The 22,097-nt window shown below is 41.2% G+C and overlaps 1 protein-coding gene across 2 annotated transcripts in view; it reads left to right on the plus strand.

Moving 5' to 3' along the window:
• The window catches only part of LOC139414942 (pleckstrin homology and RhoGEF domain containing G3), a 116,323-nt gene extending 106,593 nt beyond the window's left edge, over positions 1 to 9,730 (plus strand). For both annotated transcript variants that reach the window (XM_071162591.1, XM_071162592.1), the window contains 2 exons: positions 4,543 to 6,184; positions 7,339 to 9,730. In XM_071162591.1, the coding sequence (XP_071018692.1) occupies positions 4,543 to 6,184; positions 7,339 to 8,291 (2,595 nt within the window). In that variant the 3' untranslated portion in view covers positions 8,292 to 9,730. The remainder of the gene's footprint in view (positions 1 to 4,542; positions 6,185 to 7,338) is intronic.
• Positions 9,731 to 22,097: the final 12,367 nt, after the last annotated feature.

Here is a 22,097-nt window from a genome sequence, read left to right on the forward strand (position 1 = left end):
TCCCAGCTCTGCAGACTGTGCTGCGAAGAGACAGAATCATTTTCTGTCCATACTGTACATACTGTACATTTTCTGTCCATACTGTCCATATGTACAGTTCAAGTTGGAAGTTTATATACACTTCGGTTGGAGTCATTAAAACTCATTTTTCAACCACTCCCCACATTTCTTGTTAACAAACTATAGTTTTGGCAAGTCGGTTAGGACATCTACTTTGTGCATGACACAAGTTATTTTTCCAACAATTGTTTCCAGAAAGATTATTTCACTAATAATTCACTGTATCACAATTCTAGTGGGTCAGATGTTTACAAACACTAAGTTGACTGTGCCTTTAAACAGCTTGGAAAATTCCAGAAAATGTCATGGCTTTAGAAGCTTCTGATAGGCTAATTGACATCATTTGAGTCAATTGAGGTGTACCTGTGGATGTCTTTCAAGGCCTACCTTCAAACTCAGTGCCTCTTTGCTTGACATCATGGGAAAATTAAAAGAAATCAGCCAAAATTGTAGACCTCCACAAGTCTGGTTCATCCTTGGGAGCAATTTCCAAATAACTGAAGGTACCACGTTCATCTGTACAAACAATAGTATGCAAGTATAAACGCCATGGGACCACGCATCCATCATACCGCTCAGGAAGGAGACGCGTTCGGTCTCCTAGAGATGAACGTACTTTGGTGCAAAAAGTGCAAATCAATCCCAGAACAGCAGCAAAGGACCGTGTGAAGGTCCTGGAGGAAACAGGTACAAAAGTATCTATATCCACAGTAAAACGAGTCCTATATCGACATAACCTGAAAGGCCTCTCAGCAAGGAAGAAGCCACTGCTCCAAAACCACCATAAAAAAGCCAGACTATGGTTTGCAACAGCACATGGGGACAAAGATCATACTTTTTGGAGAAATAACTTCTGGTCTGATGAAAGATAAATTGAACTGTTTGGCCATAATGGCCTTTATGTTTGGAGGAAAAAGGGGGAGGCTTGCGAGCCGAAGAACACCATCCCAACCGTGAAGCACGGTGGTGGCAGCATCATGCTGTGGGGGTGGTTTGCAGCAGGAGGGACTGGTGCACTTCATAAAATAGATGGCATCATGAGGAAGACAAGTACATGGATATATTGAAGCAACATCTCAAGACATCAGTCAGGAAGTTAAATCTTGCTCGCAAATGTGTCTTCCAAATGGAGAACGACCCTAAGCATACTTCCAAAGTTGTGGAAAAATGGCTTAAGGACAACAAAGTCAAGGTATTGGAGTGGCCATCACAAAGCCCTGACCTCAATCCTATAGAACATTTGTGGGCAGAACTGAAAAAGTGTGTGCGAGCAAGGATACTTTAAAAACTGACTCAGTTACACCAACTCTGTCAGGAGGAATGGGCCAAAATTCACCCAACTTATTGTGGGAAGCTTGTGGAAGGCTACTCAAAAATTTTGACCCAAGTTAAACAATTTAAAGGCAATACTACCAAATACTAATTGAGTGTTTGTCAACTTCTGACCCACTGGGAATGTGATGAAAGAAATATAAACTGAACTAAATCATTCTCTCTAATACTTTTCACACATTTCACATTCTTAAAATAGACTGATCTAAGACAGGGAATTTTTACTAGAATTAAATGTCAGGAATTGTGAAAAACTGAGTTTAAATCTATTCGGGTAAGGTGTATGTAAACTTTGACTATATATACCAAAATGAAGGGTTATGTTCGACTGGTTCAGTTCTCCACCATAAAATTTACAAAAAGAGTAGGACCAGCTGCTTTTACACCATGATTTGACTATTGATATATATTTTGTATTTTTATTGTCATGACTGTTGCTGTCTGAACTTATTTAACAGTAATAGTCAACAGTCAAAATGTTGTTGTGCATCAGAAGTCACGTTCTTTTGGTAAGTATTGTTGAATTACTGACCAGGGTGGGGCCCATTTGCTCATCCGTTATCATATAAAAAAAATGGCAACATTTGCCTAAGGCAAAATGTGTAGAATTGCAGCAAACATTTGCTCTACTGCCCATGAAAGAATGCTCAGAAATAAATGTTTTTGCGCGATATTCCAAATGCCTGAATCGCATTTATGTCCGCTTTTTCTCAAGCGGACATAAGGGTGTGTTCATAACAATTCAGCTGTTCCACTCTGTTAGCTAGCAAATAGATTTAAGTTTGCTAAACTTTAATAAAATATGGTCTGGCTAATCACTAGCACTTAGGCTTGAGAGATTGTTGATGAGACTTCTGTTAGTTTTCTAGAGCCTAATGCCTGCTACAAGTAGTTAATAGTGAATGTTCATTATGCATGGTTCTAGTAAAATGTGTAACAAAAAGGGCATTTTCATAGACAGACTTGAAAGCCAGATCAGTGATTTATTGCAAAAAAATCAGGTTAAACTATTTTGATAAAATAATAAAATATGGTTGTGGAAGGCTTATATTTAGCCTAGGTATAATTACACAAGCCCTGAATTAATTTGATTATGGCTGACTGTAATGCATTGTATTTGACCTGTAATTGTATAACAACAATAATTTAAAGAAAGCATTTTTAAAAATGTAGATGTACAGTCGTGGCCAAAAGTTTTGAGAATGACACAAATATAAATTTTCCTCCGTTTGTATAATGGCAATTTACATATACTCCAGAATGTTATGAAGAGAATGATCAGATGAATTGCAATTCATTTCAAAGTCCCTCTTTGCCATGTAAATGAACTGAATCCCCCCAAAAAACATTTCCCCTGCATTTCAGCCCTGCCACAAATGACCAGTTGACATCAGTGATTCTCTGGTTAACACAGGTGTGAGTGTTGACGAGGACAAGGCTGGATATCACGCTGTCATGCTGATTTGAGTTTGAATAACAGACTGGAAGCTTCAAAAGGAGGGTGGTGTTTGGCATCATTGTTCTTCCTCTGTCAATCATGTTTACCTGCAAGGAAACACGTGCCGTCGTCATTGCTTTGCACAAAAAGGGCTTCACAGGCAAGGATATTGCTGCCAGTAAGATGGCACCTAAATCAATCATTTATCGGATCATCAAGAACTTCAAGGAGAGCGGTTCAATTGTTGTGAAGGCTTCAGGGCGCCCAAGAAAGTCCAGCAAGCGCCAGGACCTTCTCCTAAAGTTGATTCAGCTGCGGGATCGGGGCACCACCTGTACAGAGCTTGCTCAGGAATGGCAGCAGGCAGGTGTGAGTTCATCTGCACGCACAGTGAGGCGAAGACTTTTGGAGGATGGCCTGGTGTCAAGAAGGGCAGCAAAGAAGCCACTTCTCTCCAGGAAAAACATCAGGGACAGACTGATATTCTGTTAAAGGTACAGGGATTGGACTGCTGAGAACTGGGGAAAGTCGTTTTCTCTGCTGAATCCCTTTTCTGTCCGGAGAAGACAAGGTGAGCGCTACCATCAGTCCTGTGTCATGCCAACAGTAAAGCATCCTGAGACAATTCATGTGTGGGGTTGCTTCTCAGCCAAGGGAGTGGGCTCACTCACAATTTTGCCTAAGAACACAGCCATGAATAAAGAATGGTACCAACACATCCTCTGAGAGCAACTTCTCCCAACCATCCAGGAACAGTTTGGTGACGAACAATGCCTTTTCCAGCATGATGGAGTACCCCACAAATTCTGACAAACTCCAAGCATTGATTATGCAAGAATGGGCTGCCCAGAAGTTAATTGACAGTATGCCAGGGCGGATTGCAGAGGTCTTGAAAAAGAAGGGTCAACACTGCAAATATTGACACTTTGCATAAACTTCCTGTAATTGTCAATAAAAGCCTTTGACACTTATGAAATGCTTCAGTATTCCATAGTAACATCTGACAAAAATATCTAAAGACACTGAAGCAGCAGACTTTGTGGAAATTAATTTGTGTCAGTCTCAAAACTTTTGGCCACGACTGTATATCGTGAATCGCTCATAAATCTGAAACAATCTAGATATCATTTTTAGGCCATATCACCCAGCCCTACCCCCATTAAAGTTGCACAAGCACTAATTTCATGGAACTACCCAGGTACTGACACATTTTTAAAGATGCACATTTTGCATTGTTTGTTTTCAGTGTATGTTGAAAAAGACTTCACTTGTTTAGAGAATTGATGAATGTTAAAGGTGAAATATGCAGAAATCCCTCTGCCATTTCCTGGTGGCAATAAATGGAATAGTTTGCCTAATTTCAGTTTGTGACTAACTAAGCAATGGAAAGTGTAGAGAATCATTGTACCATCTAAACCGCTGTGAAATATTTTTTCAGTAACCAAAAATATAGTACTTTCATCTGTTTGAATCTGTTGTACAAATCCGAAAGTAAAAGACGCAAGAGCGAAACTTAAGAAAGGAAAGTATAGACACAGGCGCACATAGAACACTTCTACCCCTTCTTACACTTGCTTTCAATGGAAATTACAGATCTGTAACACTGATCTCTATGTGAATTTGGTACGGTCACCCCAAAAAGTTATAAATTGCAGATTTAAGGATGGAGGTTGCTTTTGTGCTCTTACTCAGAATTACACTTTTTCTCCAAGGCTCCTCAGGACAAGCCACTGCTCCAGACCAAGACCTCTGCCTCGGAGTCCACTGAAAGGCTTAAGCCAGCCCCCTCGGACCCAGAGAAGGCTTCTGCCACTCCTCCCAAGGTCTGCACCACTCCTCCCAAGGTCTGCACCACTCCTCCCAAGGTCTGCACCACTCCTCCCAAGGTCTGCACCACTCCTCCCAAGGTCTGCACCACTCCCCGCTGGATCGCGTTACCAGAGCCCCAGAGTGACAAGGAGGATGCGATGGAGGAACAGACCGGGGCGTCGTCAGCATCTCAGTCAGATGACATAAAAACATTGAGCAGTGCAGAATCTTCCGAAGAAGAGGAGGAAGAGGAAGTAGCAGCAGCACAGGAGAGCGGGCCCAGCAGCATTCTACCTCCCTCCGTACTGAATCAAGCCAGTGCCATCGCGGAGCACTTCACCAACAGCGCCAGGCGAGGCAGCACGGATGATGCCCGCTCCCTTGGCTGCTCCTCGCCACGCCTTCCCAGCCGGACTGGCAGCACCCTCAGCCTTGGCGGCGAAGGCAATGAACGCCCCCACTGGCTGAACAGCGCCTGCTTCGAACCGACCCAGGACAACTTTGGTGGAACGGATCTGACTATGCTTTCTCCGAGGGATGACAGCATCTTTGAGATCCACAGGAGGAGAGACTCTACCCTATCCAAGCAGGACCAGTTGCTCATTGACAAAATCAAAAGCTACTACGAGACTGCTGAGCACCAGGATGCCAACTTCAGCCTCAGGCGCAGGGAGAGCCTGACCTACATCCCTACTGGCCTTGTCAAGAACTCTGTCAGCTGGTTCAACAGTTCGGATGAGAGCCCTGGTGCAGAGAAAAGTGATACATCAGCCTTGGCCACTTCCTCTGCACCCCACCCTTCCACTTCAGAACCTGATTCATCCAAGGCTCCAGGCGTCTGGGACTGCATGACCTCCGGTGCATCATTTGACTCACTGGAGTTGGAGAGAAGTAAGAAGCCTGAGGTGGTGGGTTCAGAGGCAGAGAGAAAGGACCGGTCTCTGGGTTTACAGGAGAGGCACATCCAGGACGAGGAGTTCCGACCTTCATCTGAGATGATCAAGGTTTGGCAGGACATGGAGAAAAAGGGGAGCAGATCCCAGGGAGAGGCCAGAGGCCCTGTGAAAGACACCGAGGCTCAACAGAAGACCTCTAGAGTCGCTGGTCCAAGCCTATGCAGAAGGAGCCAGACTCCAAAGAAGAACTCTGAATCGGAGCCTGACGATTCCTTTATGATACTGGAGGAAGCTGACCTGAGCACCATCACTGAAGAGTCCATGAGCCCTTCGCCCATCAAGAGCAAGGTGTTGGGGCTTGGCCGTACAGCGAGTGTGAGGGATCCCCGCAGATCCAGGGTTGACGAGGGTAGGCTTTCCAGAGCTCCTATGCCCAGGGTCATCCAGTTGAGGGCTGAGGAAGGGGAGGAGACCAGCAAGGAGCCTCAGTCGCCAGACGATGCGGAGATGGCTAAGAACAAAGTTTTCCAGTTGGCCCGGCAGTACAGCCAGCGTATCAAGTGCACTACACCAGCTCCTAGACAGCGAGATGTCCTGTTTGGAAAGAAGAATCTGCCCTGTGTGATCGAGGAGAAGCCAGAGAGCTCAGGTACGGAAGATATGGAAGAGTTTTGTGTTTTTCTAAATGATGTGCACCCAGGTAGGGAAGAGCTTTGTTTGTCCCTAAGTGTTGTGCCTCAAGAAGTGCTGTGTTATTCTTTTTACCAAGTAGGGTTTGAATTAGTCTTAGCCTCGCTAGGAAGTGCTCTCCTATTAGCCTGGCAAATATCGGTTTCAAGTGACTGATAGGGCTGCCCACATTGGGGGGGAAGATTTGATGGAAAGGTTTACTAATAGATTGCTTAGCAAATCATACAGTTTTTATTTATGCGGCCTATGTAGTTTACATGCACACTAAACCAGTATTACTTCGACTATGGCAATACTCTGAGTAAGGCAGAGTAAGGTCTTAATTAGAGTAAGCTTGAGTAAAATAGGTTGACTATCGAGCTATTTTCCAGATTATTATAAGATTATTAGGACAAGTAATCGCCTTAATCGGAGTATTACTCTTTCTCTGAATACTTTTCGGCAAACAAGCGCACAGGAAAGCAACTTACTCCAGAAGAGAAGGCATTGGGTGAGTCAAGGTAGGATGATGAGTAGCTGGTTTTAGCAATGCTAATTAGTATTCTCCAGCCAATTTAGCTTGTTTGCTAAATTGTGTCATTGGTATGTCGTTGTCGTGGGTATGTTAGCGGTCGTGACGGACATGAGACGGAGCTCACGATAAGCTCCCACTGTTGTCAATGCAGCCTACTACAATGGCAGCGTGAGCAGTACAGCAGCACTTAAAGCACGCATTTTGACTCTATTTTCCTGAAATCGACACAAGTCGCTGAAGCTTCTGGAAACTGGAAGAAATGTATTGTGCTGCCTTCGTAATATGCTGCCTGAGTAGCAGTCAAAAAACTATGCTGACAGAACGCGAATGTGATGTTTTGTAGTGCATTGTAGATTTGTCATTACTGAGAATATTGTTTTACTCAGAGTATTCACAATAATCGTGAATATTGTGTGCATGTAAACATACCTGAAGATACCAAAACTACTACTAAGCAATATAGACCGCAGTGTCCCTTCGGAGCATTACAGTATACCACACGAAAATGCCCAAAATAAAAACAGAACTTTCAACTTATTCTGATACTCTGACGCTCAGATACTTCCTGTTAAGTCTTGTTTATGTGGTGTGTTTTACAGGTAAACCCAACTTGACGCTGCCCCTGCTCTCGTTTGATCGTGTGAGCAATCTCCAGGAGTTGAGTCCTATAGCCATATCTCCCAACCCTGCTCACATGCCTAGCTCTTTGGGCAGTCCCCGAGTCCTTTCACCTGGCCGCATGTCCGCCAAGAGCCCACTCAATCCTACGCCTACCGAGGCTTTTAACTGGCCCGACGTGCGGACACTTCGCTGCAAGTATGCCAGCTCGGACAAAGATCAGTCCCAGCTGCCGCCAGTTAACCGAAGCCGTTCAGTTCCTGAGAGGATGGACAGCGGCCCCAAAAGGCGCTCAAGCTTCTGCTCCAGCTTAGTCACTGCTTCTGGTACGGTCGAGGCTCCGGCCTACAGACCCCACCTCAGCAGGGACCCTGGCCCTGGAGAGGGGTTGGCTAGGCTCCACAGGGCCGGGTCATTGGACCAGAGACTGAGTGGGCTGCATCTGAGTGAGCTACAGAACCTCCAGGATGAAGTCCCTAATGACAGTTACTACATCTCGGCACAGGCCACCATGCCCAATGACCACAGGGTCGTTGTTGTGGAGAAGGTTCCGGAGCCTGAGACAGAATCCAGCTCTGCAGAACCACTGGAGATGGTACTCAGGGCAAGGAGAGTAGAGGTGGTAGAGGACATAGATGATAGCTATGTCCAGATCCGTTCACCGACCACTAGAGAGAAAATCTCCATCATGGCTGTAATCGACCGCTGCCGGGCCTATCAGGAGTCAGATGAGTATAGGCAAAGGGAGGAGGGCGGGGCTAAGGCAGAGTCAGTACCCTTAAGTGGGAGGGGCAAGGAACTTGACAAGGGTCCACCCTCAAATGAAAAGCTTGAAGATGCCCAGAAAACTGCCATGAACTTGGTCAAAAAGACAGATGCTAGTCAACAGAACGTGGTGAAAAACTTGAGACAAAAATTCCTTAACTTGAGGTGAATAGCACCAGTAAACTTTTTAAGTAACCTTTTATTCTGTTCATATTTTTCATCAACTAAGGGGTTTAAGTTAGGTATGCTGATCTCAAGTTAGGATTCGGTGTGCGTGTTGGTCAGTCTTGTACTGCAATTTAATGGTTTAAGCTTTGCTGTCAAACTTTCTGTGTACATAGAAGCGGTTATTGTGACAGCCCAGGGAGAATGTAGTTGTTTTGTCTCTAATGTTGCATAGACATGTTTAAATATCTATGTACAATAGTCAAGAGAACCCTCTCTTGATCCTGAAATGATGTCGGTCTAAAGCACCTTTTTGTATAGCTTGTGGTGTTCCATCATAAGGCAATTGTATTGCACAATTGAAGAGAGCAATTTTTTGGAGGGAGTGAAATGTATTTAGTTTTCTTTCTAGGGTGGCTACCCACTGGGCACAGATGTCACTTCAACGTCTAGTTTTGATTTACATTTGATTAACTTGTCATCTAACGTAAATTCAAAGTAAAACCAACAAACATTTTCACCATCATTGGATTTAGGTTCAACGTTGGGTGAAAAAAATTCCTTTACGTCAATGACCATGTTGATTCAATGTCTTCAAATTGAATTGTTTTGTTGAAATGACATGGAAACAACATTGATTCAACCAGTTTGTGCCCAGTGGCTACTGTGTCTCTGACATGAAATGAGAGCCCCTCAACATCATAGCAGCACTACTGTTTACTGGAAAGCAGAGAAATATATGATATTGTCTGACGACAATAGTTTTCGGGGGAAATGCTGACCAGAAAATTAAGGGAATGAGTCTGAAACTTGAGAGCATTGCATAATTTGCTGTTTTTACCATCTTTCCTTGAACTCTCACCCTGCACTAGACTTAACTTTCACTGCACATGGCCTGACCACTAAAATACACATGAGAGAGTCATGGCCATACTGGGATATAATGGTTCATTAATTGCCCTGTGACCACTTTGTAAATCCCACCTGAAGTGGTGATAGCTCAAGGATTGTCTTGTAATTTTATATAATCATTGAATTGTCAAATGGATTGAGAATCAAAGACCCTGTATGAAGTGTTGCTCTTTTCTAGTTAGTCAACTTCTTACCTTGATTATATATATATATTGTTGTTCAGTTAATTGGCTAATGATGTGCACTTTGTATGTGTTCTCTGCTTCGGCTGCCCAAAGGAACTTCATTCTCAGCAACAGGTCATTGAAATGAGTGGACGTAAAACTTGAAAGAGTGAGAACTAGTGTACACGTATAGATCCAGGGGACCCTAGTCAAAAGGGTCCAGGTCTTCTACTGCTAAAAAGTGTTACTGTCACTGCTCACTACTCTGAGGGTCATTCCTTTTCTTCACTATCTACATTTACCTCTTATTTATTAAGCCAATGTCAATTTATGAACATTACTTGTCTTGTCTTTATATATTTGTGAGTGTGTATGTATGTGTATATATATATATATATATATATATAGATATAGATATAGATATATATATATATATATATATATATATATATATATATATATATATATATGATATAGATATAGATATAGATATATAGATATAGATATAGATATATATATATATATATAGATATATATATATATAGATATATATATGTGTGTGTGTGTATGTTGTCTTGTATCTTGACGGTTGTACAGAAATGTTTGTGTTGCCTAGAGACGGTATACATTCCATATTAAAACATACGGCTCACTTGTCCAGAAAAAAATGTTTATTGTGTGCACATGCGTGCGTTCGAGTCAGGGAGAGCATGTCTTTCTGTTTCTTTTAAAGAATTTGGGCTGTATGGCTGAACAAGAAAGATTTAGTTGAATCTCCTTTACGGTTTACATATTAGAATTGGGGCTGCATGGCTGGACAAGAAAGATTTAGTCGAATCTCCTTAACACAGAACCCAAACCGGCTGCGTGCGCCATCGTGCACACAAAATGATTTTGTACCCCCACATCAAACGCGATCGCGACACGCAGGTTAAAATATCAAAACAAACTCTGAACCAATTACATTTATTTGGGGACAGGTTGAAAAGCATTAAACATTTATGGCAATTTAGCTAGCTAGCTTTCACTTGCTAGCTAATTTGTCCTATTTAGCTAGCTTGCTGTTGATAGCTAATTTGTCCTGGGATATTAACATTGAGTTATTTTACCTGAAATGCACAAGGTCCTCAGACAATTAATCCACACAAACGGTCAACCGAATCGTTTCTAGTCATCTCTCCTCCTAGTCCTTTTCTCTTGGCTTTATATTGCGATTGGCAACTTTCATAAATTATGTACATTACCGCCACTGACCTTGTTCGTCTTTCAGTCACCCACATGGGTATAACCAATAAGGAGATGGCATGTGGGTACCTGCTTCTATAAACCAATGAGGAGATGGGAGAGGCAGGACTTGCAGCGTGATCTGCGTCACAAATAGAACTGACTTCTATTTTAGCCCTTGGCAACGCAGACGCTCGTTGGCGCGCGCACAATAATTGAATAATCTAGATTTCTAAATTAATTTTGCAACTCTCGCGCAAGCGGTGTAGTCAGCCTGTTATAGTGTCCATATTAGGACAGGCTCGCCGTACTCCTTAGAAAATAATCATGACATTTAGAATGATTCGGTCCATAAAAAGGATATGACCACTACATGTCATGACGACAACAGACATTACCTGAATTAGGAAAGCTGCTGTTTGTGGTAATAAGGGACTGTTATGAGGTGGTTATGGTTCAATGGTTTCTAAACAGACATGCTTTTTATATAATAATATATGCCATTTAGCATATGCCAATTTTACTTATTGTCATCCGTGCATACATTTGACATATGGGTGGCCCCGGGAATCGAACCCACAACCCTGCAAGCGCCATGCTCTACCAACTGATCCACACAGGACCACTGAAGGTAGATTTGAAATGCACTACAGTCTCTGCTAAATGGCTCTCCTACTTGTCAGCGAAGTGATTGGAAACCCTTTCAGAATGGGTAGAGAGGAGGGAGAGTGTGCATTGACAATGGGACCGATGCAGTTGTTGTTCGCGGTAGCGTTGAACACCCATTAACCTGACGGTGAATGTGGGAAGATCATTACGAGTGTCGTATATGCGTTTCACATAAGCCTTAGCTATTCTCTATAATGTGTTTCTAGCTATTATAGAACAGAAAATCCAGCAGAAGTGGATCCTCTATCATTATTTTATTATGTTGCATTGTCTATTCTGTTCCTTATGTGAGATTTTCAGGTGTAAGATTTTCCACTCGTAGCATTAGTAAACAACAATGTCATTTCTGAGAAACTGATGCTAGTGTTCAGTTCTAAACAAGTAGTGCTTTATGATTATGATATGTAAATAAATCTGTCATGTTTAAAAAGGATGTGTATGAATAGACTTTGTCACAGAGAAGTATAATAATTAACTTTGATGCATCTTACCGACCTGAGTGCCAACCAATGATCTATATAATATCGGGATTACTGATGCTATGTATTGGCCAGTGAGAGGATTTGAAGCCACCTGCTGCCATATTGGTACTCCTCAGAATGAGCAGCCCTCAACAGGAATGAATTCTAGTGTTTCAATTAAAAGGATAATGTTACATTTATTTATTTGTTGTAGAGTGGGGACCGTAACATTAGTACTCTCTAAAAATTCAACTTTAACGAAAATGTTTTCATAAATTTTGTATTTTAATGTTCATCTCACATAATATATTTCAAAAGTATGCATTAAGGTGTCTAATGTAGTAATGTAGACCAATCTTTTTACAATGGTGGAGGAGTACAAAAATGTCTGCAGCGGCTTCAAAACAGCGTCCTGTCAGTCATCTAGGGTTTGGGTTTATATACATGATTGGGGCAACCTGAGTGGTGGTAGAAAGAGTGAGGCTGTGTTTACACAAAATCTGAAAAAAATTCTGATAGTTAAAAAAAAAAAAAAAAGTATTTTGACCAATCAGATAAGATCTCATGTGATCTGATGTGATTGGTCAAAATATCAATTAGTGGAAAAAATATCAGAATTGGGCTGCCTGTGTAAACGTAACCCTTGCGAGGTGTCAGTATGTGCAGCCTATGAGGTTCAAGAGAGGCCAACTGTGCTTAAGCACAGGAATCCTACTGTCTCCTGCACCAGTTAAATGCAATTGTGTTTACAATAAGAAACCACATTATCAGAGAAAAGTTTCAAATTTAATCACTTTGCCGGATTATAACGAGGTTTATGGTAAATTCTGCACTTTCCACAATTATTTTGAACTACGAAAATGTCGCCCTAAGTAAATAGGTCTAACAATATAAAGGGTCCAAATAGAAAGTGTTTACCATTTGGTACCCATCAATGAATTGACTGTTTTAAATGGATTTGTTTTCTTCTCAAATAATTTGCATATTTGTTAAAGCCCAATGGCGTGTTGAGTTTGTGAACATACCAGGAACAGCATATTTCAACTATGACTTTGCCTGCAGGGAAATCTGTGTTTAAAACTGTTTAAAGGAAGTGTATCTTTTAGTATACAGTGGGGGCAAAAAAGTATTTAGTCAGCCACCAGTTGTGCAAGTTCTCCCACTTAAAAAGATGAGAGAGGCCTATAATTTTCATCATAGGTACACCAACTATGACAGACAAAATGAGGGAAAAAAGTCCAGAAAATTACATTGTAGGATTTTTAATGAATTTACTTGCAAATTATGGTGGAAAATAAGTATTTGGTCACCTACAAACAAGCAAGATTTCTGGCTCTCACAGACCTGTAACTTCTTCCTTAAGAGGCTCTTCTGTCCTCCACTCATTACCTGTATTAATGGCACCTGTTTGAACTTGTTATCAGTATAAAAGACACCTGTCCACAACCTCAAACAGTCACACTCCAAACTCCACTATGGCCAAGACCAAAGAGCTGTCAAAGGACACCAGAAACAAAATTGTAGACCTGCACCATGCTGGGAAGAATGAATCTGCAATAGGTAAGCAGCTTGGTTGGAAGAAATCAACTGTGGGAGCAATTATTAGGAAATGGAAGACATACAAGACCACTGATAATCTCCCTCGATCTGGGGCTCCACGCAAGATCTCACCCCGTGGGGTCAAAATGATCACAAGAACGGTGAGCAAAAATCCCAGAACCACATGGGGGGACCTAGTGAATGACCTGCAGAGAGCTGGGACCAAAGTAACAAAGCCTACCATCAGTAACACACTACGCCGCCAGGGACTCAAATCCTGCAGTGCCAGACGTGTCCCCCTCCTTATTAAGCCAGTACATGTCCAGGCCCGTCGGAAGTTTGCTAGAGAGCATTTGGATGATCCAGAAGAAGATTGAGAGAATGTCATATGGTCAGATGAAACCAAAATATAACTTTTTGGTAAAAACTCAACTCGTCGTGTTTGGAGGACAAAGAATGCTGAGTTGCATCCAAAGAACACCATAACTACTGTGAAGCATGGGGGTGGAAAAATCATGCTTTGGGGCTGTTTTTCTGCAAAGGAACCAGGATGACTGATCCGAGTAAAGGAAAGAATGAATGGGGCCATGTATCGTGAGATTTTGAGTGAAAACCTCCTTCCATCAGCAAGGGCATTGAAGATGAAACGTGGCTGGGTCTTTCAGCTTGACAATGATCCCAAACACACCGCCCGGGCAACGAAGGAGTGGCTTCGTAAGAAGCATTTCAAGGTCCTGGAGTGGCCTAGCCAGTCTCCAGATCTCAACCCCATAGAAAATCTTTGGAGGGAGTTGAAAGTCCGTGTTGCCCAGCAACAGCCCCAAAACATCACTGCTCTAGAGGAGATCTGCATGGAGGAATGGGCCAAAATACCAGCAACAGTGTGTGAAAACCTTGTGAAGACTTACAGAAAACTTTTGACCTCTGTCATTGCCAACAAAGGGTATATAACAAAGTATTGAGAAACTTTTGTTATTGACCAAATACTTATTTTCCACCATCATTTGCAAATAAATTCATTAAAAATCCTACAATGTGATTTTCTGGATTTTTTTTTCTTCTTGTTTTGTCTGTCATAGTTGAAGTGTACCTATGATGAAAATTACAGGCCTCTCATCGTTTTAAGTGGGAGAACTTGCACAATTGGTGGCTGACTAAGTACTTTTTTGCCCCACTGTATGTAAAATTCTTTATCAATATTAAAGTAAAATTCCAAAAGTTTGCAAAACTGTATCGCAAGTAAGGATTAGTAAACTTTTGAAAGGGCGACAGAAGTGGCTCCACATTTCTCGCGGGCAAAATCATAGTTCGAATGGGAACCCAAAGGGTTTTATAATAGCTCTTTGGTGACTGGGAGAAAAATGATGTTGTGAATAATATGTGATAAGTCTGACATTATTGTGTTCAAGTGCTTTTGAAGGCAGACCAATTCTTCAACCAATAAGGTTTTAGCTAGCTTGATAAGATGGCTTAAGTTGCTAATAGTAAGGTTAGCTAGCTTGCTTAACATTGACATTATGGTCAAACTATCTACGTTATCAATATAAATTGATACATTTGTGATTGTAATAAAAATTATGTTGTCATCATTTGGTTGAAAAGGTGAAAGGTAAGTGGTGAAACTCGGGTAATAAAATGATCAGTTTCCCACTTGGAGGGTCATTCAAGTGAAACTTCCCTGTCGGATCTCCAAAACGTCCGATATCTCCGACAGCATGTGAACGCTCCATAGGAGAGCAAGAAATAAGTGAAAAGACAAGTTATATTTCATCCTTTCCAGTTTTATTTTATTGGCAGTGTAAGAGCATGGAAACACGGGTGACAGTAAATGCAGTGAGAATTAATTCTAATTATGTAATATTTATTAGATTCTCTTTCAATGCTCCTTTACTCTCCTGTCTCCATTTCCAGTCATACATGAATACTATATTGAACAAAAAATATAAACACATGTGAAGTGTTGGTCCCATGTTTCATGAGCTGAAATAAAAGATCCCAGAAATGTTCCATATGCACAAAAAAGTGTATTTCTCTCAAATGTTGTTCACAAATTTGTTTACATCCCTGTTAGTAGCATTTTATCCTTTGTCAAGCTAATCCATCCACCTGACAGGTGTGGCATATCAAGAAGCTGATGAAACCGCATGATCATTACACAGGTGCACCTTGTGCATGGGGACAATAAAAGGCCACTTTGAAATGCAGTTTTGTCACACAACAAAATGCCACAGTTGTCTCAAGTTTTGAGAGAGTGTGCAATTGGTATGCTGACTGCCGGAATGTCCACCAGAGCTGCTGCCAGGAAATGTAATGTTCAATTCTCTACCATTTACCTCCTACAACGTAATTTTTGAGAATTTGGCAGTATGTCCAACCGGCCTCACAACCTCAGACCAGGTGTCTGTAATAAAGCCCCTTTGTGGGGAACATTTTTATCTGATTGGCTGGCTCCCCAGTGGGTTGGCCTATGCCTTTGAAATCCATAGATTAGTGCCCAATGAATTGATTTCAATTGACCGATTTCCTCATATGAACTGTAACTCAGTAAAATTTTTATATTTTTGTTCAGTGTATTTTTATCTATTGCTATATACTTCAGTAAGCTTATTGCATGTGATGACCACAACAACCAAAGGACACATACATAAGGGCCATTATTCACAAAGCGTCCCTGAGTAGGAGTGCTGCTCTACGATCAAGTTTCCTCCCTCTTATTCATTATGATTTAAAAGGCAAAACTGATTCTTGCTCTCCTACTCTGAAACGCTTCGTGTAAACGGGGCCCAGGCTAGGATAGTAGCGTAACTCATGACAACCCACATTGATCCACTAACGCTTTAGTTTCAAATCATCTCTACGTCCTACTTTATTTAGGCTAATATGGAGAAAACTCAAGTCCCACTGCCAGGCTGTAGACAAGACGGACACTGATGTGATCAGTGATTTGAAGCACTCTCGTGGTGTTTGTTACTGAAGCTACTTGGCCAGGGACTGTAGTCCACTGAAGAAGTCACCTGCCTCTCCAGTCTCCTCTTGCAGAAGAAAGGAGGGACAAAGTCCACAGGGTCCTTGATGCCCAGGAGGATGTTATACAGGCTGAGTTTATTTGCCATGTGGCTCCTATAGACAAATTCACAATAATCCATCACGCATTACACAATCTGCACAATACTTTCAAACAGTACAACAATGTACTGTAACACCAAGTTATATGAAAGTCACCAGCTTTAACGTTTGAGTCTCCACATACTGTATAGGGTTACACGCATTGATAGAGAAGTGGGATGAAGTTGACCTAGAGACTGATCTAAGATTAGTTTTGGGGTTTTCCCCTCAAATGGTTAGGTAATGATATGGGGAGGGTAAGCTGATACTAGATCAGTGCTTAAGACCAAATTCAATCTACTAAATATGAAATACATGTAGGTGTGACTTGTTTTCACTGACTTGACTACAGTACATCTGCTTTGTGGACCATCATGGTGAGGGGTAGGTATGCAGCCTAATTCAGTGAAGGTGCTCATGTACTGGCCTGGACATGAGAGGAGGTTACAAGTGGCTAAGCTATTATGTCAGAAATACATTGCATTCAAAGTCAGTTTGCTTTTGAGGTTATTTCTAGCCATCCATAAGCACTGTAAAAATAAATGTAAGCTTTATTTTACCAGGTTAGTCTCATTGAGATTACAGATCTTTTTAGCAAGTAAGAGGTAAATCCTCTTCTAGAAAGATTAAAACATTCTCAAAAAGCAGCCACTTATTTTTAGCCTGGTGCGCCAGACCTAATTCAGAGCTATTTAGTGTTAGCCTGGTGTGCCAGACCTAATTCAGAGCTATTTAGTGTTAGCCTGGTGTGCCAGACCTAATTCAGAGCTATTTAGTCTTAGCCTGGTGTGCCAGACCTAATTCAGAGCTATTTAGTCTTAGCCTGGTGTGCCAGACCTAATTCAGAGCTGTTTAGTCTTAGCCTGGTGTGCCAGACCTAATTCAGAGCTATTTAGTCTTAGCCTGGTGTGCCAGACCTAATTCAGAGCTGTTTAGTCTTAGCCTGGTGTGCCAGACCTAATTCAGAGCTATTTAGTCTTAGCCTGGTGTGCCAGACCTAATTCAGAGCTATTTAGTGTTAGCCTGGTGTGCCAGACCTAATTCAGAGCTATTTAGTCTTAGCCTGGTGTGCCAGACCTAATTCAGAGCTATTTAGTCTTAGCCTGGTGTGCCAGACCTAATTCAGAGCTATTTAGTCTTAGCCTGGTGTGCCAGACCTAATTCAGAGCTGTTTAGTCTTAGCCTGGTGTGCCAGACCATATGGTAAGATAGCAATATGGCTGCAGACTTTAATTGTTAGCCAGGCAAATTAATTATCGGCTTGCTAAGCAGCCCTGGACCTGGAAGCCACTACATTTGCCAATAAAATCTTAACAATTACAAATATGTTTAAGTTTAATGAATAACCAATGTATTTTAGAGCTGACAAGTAAGCCCTTTTCATTTGCTTTGCACTGACCAATGGTTAACACACGTCTCGTTGCCATGCATCCCATAGTTTCTGGAATACACTTTCTGTTCAAGAGAGCCATACGTGAACCTTCCATTGGTCATTATAGACTCTTCATTAGCAGTCTGAGGAAGAGTTTCATAAAGCGATAATCCTTAATTCGAACAGTAACAAAGCCCATCCCCGCCCATGTTTAGTTAAAAGCTGAGGAATGGGACTGGAAAAATGTAACCACTCTCAAATTCATAGACATTGCTCTGGATGCAAGGGCTGACCGTCCTTGATATCAAAATTGTAGTTTTAACCATGTTTTGAGGCAATATGTTTTAGAAATATTGGAGTAGAACAAGCTTAAATGTTGGGTTCTGATTTATAAGTTATATTCTTCAGTAATCAGTTGGTACATATCATTCATTTTTAAGTCCAAAAATGTATGTAGCAACTGCAGATTGCCCCTTTTAAGATGGTTTCATAACATATTCAGTACCTCTGAGTTTTTGTGCTTTGTAGAGAAATTATCCTTACAGTTATCCACTGTGAAGGTGTGTAATTGACTTTAAAAAGCACTGCAGTAGACATTTAATAAGAATCTTACCAAGGACATGGCTGCAGTCTGTAGTGGTGGTGAAGCTGAAAACGTATAAGAAGTCAACAGAAAGTTCAATTACTTTCAGTTCATGGAAAGTTAAAAGTTGTCATTCATTCATTTAAATATTTTTTTTTTCAAGATTCTTCCTACTATTTTGAGACCTTCAGATAATCCTTGAGACGTGTACACACTGCCAGGATGAGGTTTCTGAGCCCAGACGTTCAGATCCTGACTGATACAAATGGAGACCAGGATGAGGTTTCTGAGCCCAGACGTTCAGATCCAGACTGAGACAAATGGAGACCAGGATGAGGTTTCTGAGCCCAGGCATTCAGATTCAGACTGAGACAAATGGAGACCAGGATGAGGTTTCTGAGCCCAGACGTTCAGATCCAGACTGAGACAAATGGAGACCAGGATGAGGTTTCTGAGCCCAGACGTTCAGATCCAGACTGAGACAAATGGAGACCAGGATGAGGTTTCTGAGCCCAGGCATTCAGATTCAGACTGAGACAAATGGAGTCCAGGATGAGGGATCAAATGGAGACACAGGTGAAGGAAGACCCAGACTAGAAGAAGCGAAGAGTTCTCTGACACCTGGTACTCAGAACTCTGCCTTTCATACCTGTTCACAGGTCAGCCACCTGATCTAAAGTGATGCATTTACTGCAGTATTCCAAAAACATTGAGGTTTATTGAAAACCACCTCTTTCAATGAGCATACATAAATGAGCATACATACAGTTGAAGTTAGAAGTTTACATACACTTAGGTTGTAGTCATTAAAACTCGTTTTTCAACCACTCCACATATTTCTTGTTAACAAACTATAGTTTTACAAGTCGGTTAGGACAGCTACTTTGTGCATGACACGAGTCATTTTTACAGCAATTGTTTACAGACAGATTATTTCACTTATAATGGCCATCCCAAAGTCCTGACCTCAATCCTATAGAAAATTTGTTGTCAGAACTGAAAAAGTGCGTGCGAGCAAGGAGGCCTGCAAACCTGACTCAGTTACACCAGCTCTGTCATGAGGAATGGGCCAAAATTCACCCAACTTATCGTGGGAAGCTTGTGGAAGACTACCCAAAACATTTGACCCAAGTTAAACAATTTAAAGCAATGCTACCAAATACTAATTGAGTGTATGTAAACTTCTGACCCACTGGGAATGTGATGAAAGAAATAAAAGCTGAAATAAATAATTCTCTCCACTATTATTCTGACATTTCACATTCTATAAATAAAGTGGTGATCTTAACTGACCTAAGACAGGGAATTTTTACTAGGATTGCATGTCAGGAATTGTGAAAAAACTGAGCAACGGTGCATGTAAACCTCTGACTTCAACTGTATAGTATTATTTATTAATTATCAGAACATTAACCATGTGTGTTCGCTTGTTTTGTAGCGTTCTGCAGATTCGACTAAATGATTAGTCTGACAAACAAAGAACTTTGCGTCCTGCAGGCCCAGGCATGGATCAAAGCTGGCGAGACATTAAATAATGTAATCTTCACAGACGAATCAACCGTGGCCCTTGAGCAATTTGCTCAACATTGCCACAGAAGTAAAGGAAGAAGATCAAGCAAGCTTAGTCTCAAGCATCCGCTCAAACTCCACGTGTGGGGGGCAATTTCTCGCCAGGGACCAGGCCCATATTTGATTTTTAATGGTAAGTTTGGCTATTTACAAAGCGAAAGATATGTAGTAAAATAAAGGTTCAATGAAAATAAATAAAATAACTACAACACCTTCGGTAGGCCTACAGTATACCTAAATATATTTTTAGATATACTAGTCTCCTTGTTTAAACTTGTGGGATCAACTGAAAACATTCATCCGTAACTCTGCCAAGCCGACAAGCAAATATGAATTGGTGAAGGCCATCAAGATGTTTTGGCTAGAGAAATTGACGATACATCAATGCAACAAATACATTGATCATCTCAGCAAGGTTTTACCTGTGGTCGTGGAGCTGGGCAGAAGTGCAACTAAAATGTGGTTTATATAAACATCCGCATTTGAATGTATTTTTTCTCGTTATTTTATTTTATTAACAAAAGCATAAAGATGTTGATGAAGAAATACTGTACTGCTGTTTTGAGATAGAAATGTAACACTTTAGAGTACTTAAGCATTGAATACATTTCAAGTTGAGGAATTTTCACAACAGTAGCCGGGTTATAAAAAGTCTATTGTCCTGCTAATAGGAAACATTTGCATGATGAGCTACACCTGCTACAGTTGTGATGTCTTCACTATTATTATACAATGTAAAAAATGGTACAAATAAAGAAAAATCATGGAATGAGTAGGTGTGTCCAAATTTTGACTGGTACTTGCTTAATTAATTAGATTAATATTATGGTGATTCTATTCCATGAAAAACCCTATGGGCTTCTGTTAGAATGGAATGGAAAATATGGCGCTGTACAACATGATGGTCGGCAGTTCAGTACTGGGCTATTTAGTTAAAGAATCCCTGTGTCGTGCGGACTGGAAACCGGGGTTCAATCCCCCGACGGGGAGGAAGGAGTAGGCTGTCCTGTAATACATACATACATACAGACACAGCATCATTCAAATAATGTAGTTTGATGCACCTGGTATTGGATATGACTGGGAAAAAACTTGGTAAATAGCAATTTTCAGAAATTAACTTAATAAATCTTCTTATGGTTGGGAGCAGTATTGAGTAGCCTGGATGAATAAGATGCCCAGAGTAAACTGCCTGCTACTCAGTCCCAGAGGCTAAGATATGCATATTATTAGTATATTTGGATAGAAAACACAGTTTCTAAAACTGTTTGAATGAGGTCTGTGAGTATAACAGAACTCATATGGCAGGCAAAAACCTGAGAACAAATCCAACCAGAAAGTGGGAAATCTGAGGTTTGTAGGTTTACAAGATACAGTGGGATATTGGTCATGTCGCACTTCCTAAGTCTTCCACTAGATGTCAACAGTCTTTAGAACCTTGTTTGATGCTTCTACTGTGAAGGAGGGGGGAATGAGAGGGGAATGAGTCAGTGGTCTGGCAGAGTGCCATGAGCTGGCCATGCTCGTTCACGTGAGAGCGAGCTCTTTTCCATTGCATTTCTACAGACAAAGGAATTCTCTGGTGGGAACATTATTGAAGAATTATGTTAAAAACGCACAGCGTCGTCCAGGTTAGGGAGGGTTTGGCCGGTTTGGGTTTCCAAGATGGAAAGTATTCAGACTCCTTGACTTTTTCCACATTCTGTTACATTACAGCCTTATTCTAAAATGGATTAAATTAAATATTTCCCTCAGCAATCTACACAAAATACCCCATAATGAGAAAGCAAAAACAGAAAAATCTTATTTACGTACAGTGGGGAGAACAAGTATTTGATACACTGCCAATTTTGCAGGTTTTCCTACTCACAAAGCATGTAGAGGTTTGTGATTTTTTATCATAGGTACACTTCAACTGTGAGAGACGGAATCTAAAACAAAAATCCAGAAAATCACATTGTATGATTTTAAGTAATTAAATTGCATTTTATTGCATGACAGAAGTATTTGATACATCAGAAAAGCAGAACTTAATATTTGGTACAGAAACCTTTGTTTGCAATTACAGAGATCATATGTTTCCTGTAGTTCTTGACCAGGTTTGCACACACTGCAGCAGGGATTTTGGCACACTCCTCCATACAGACCTTCTCCAGATCCTTCAGGTTTCAGGGCTGTCGCTGGGCAATACGGACTTTCAGCTCCCTCCAAA

The sequence above is a fragment of the Oncorhynchus clarkii genome, chromosome 8 (genome assembly GCF_045791955.1).
Source record: "Oncorhynchus clarkii lewisi isolate Uvic-CL-2024 chromosome 8, UVic_Ocla_1.0, whole genome shotgun sequence".
Lineage (NCBI taxonomy): Eukaryota > Metazoa > Chordata > Actinopteri > Salmoniformes > Salmonidae > Oncorhynchus > Oncorhynchus clarkii.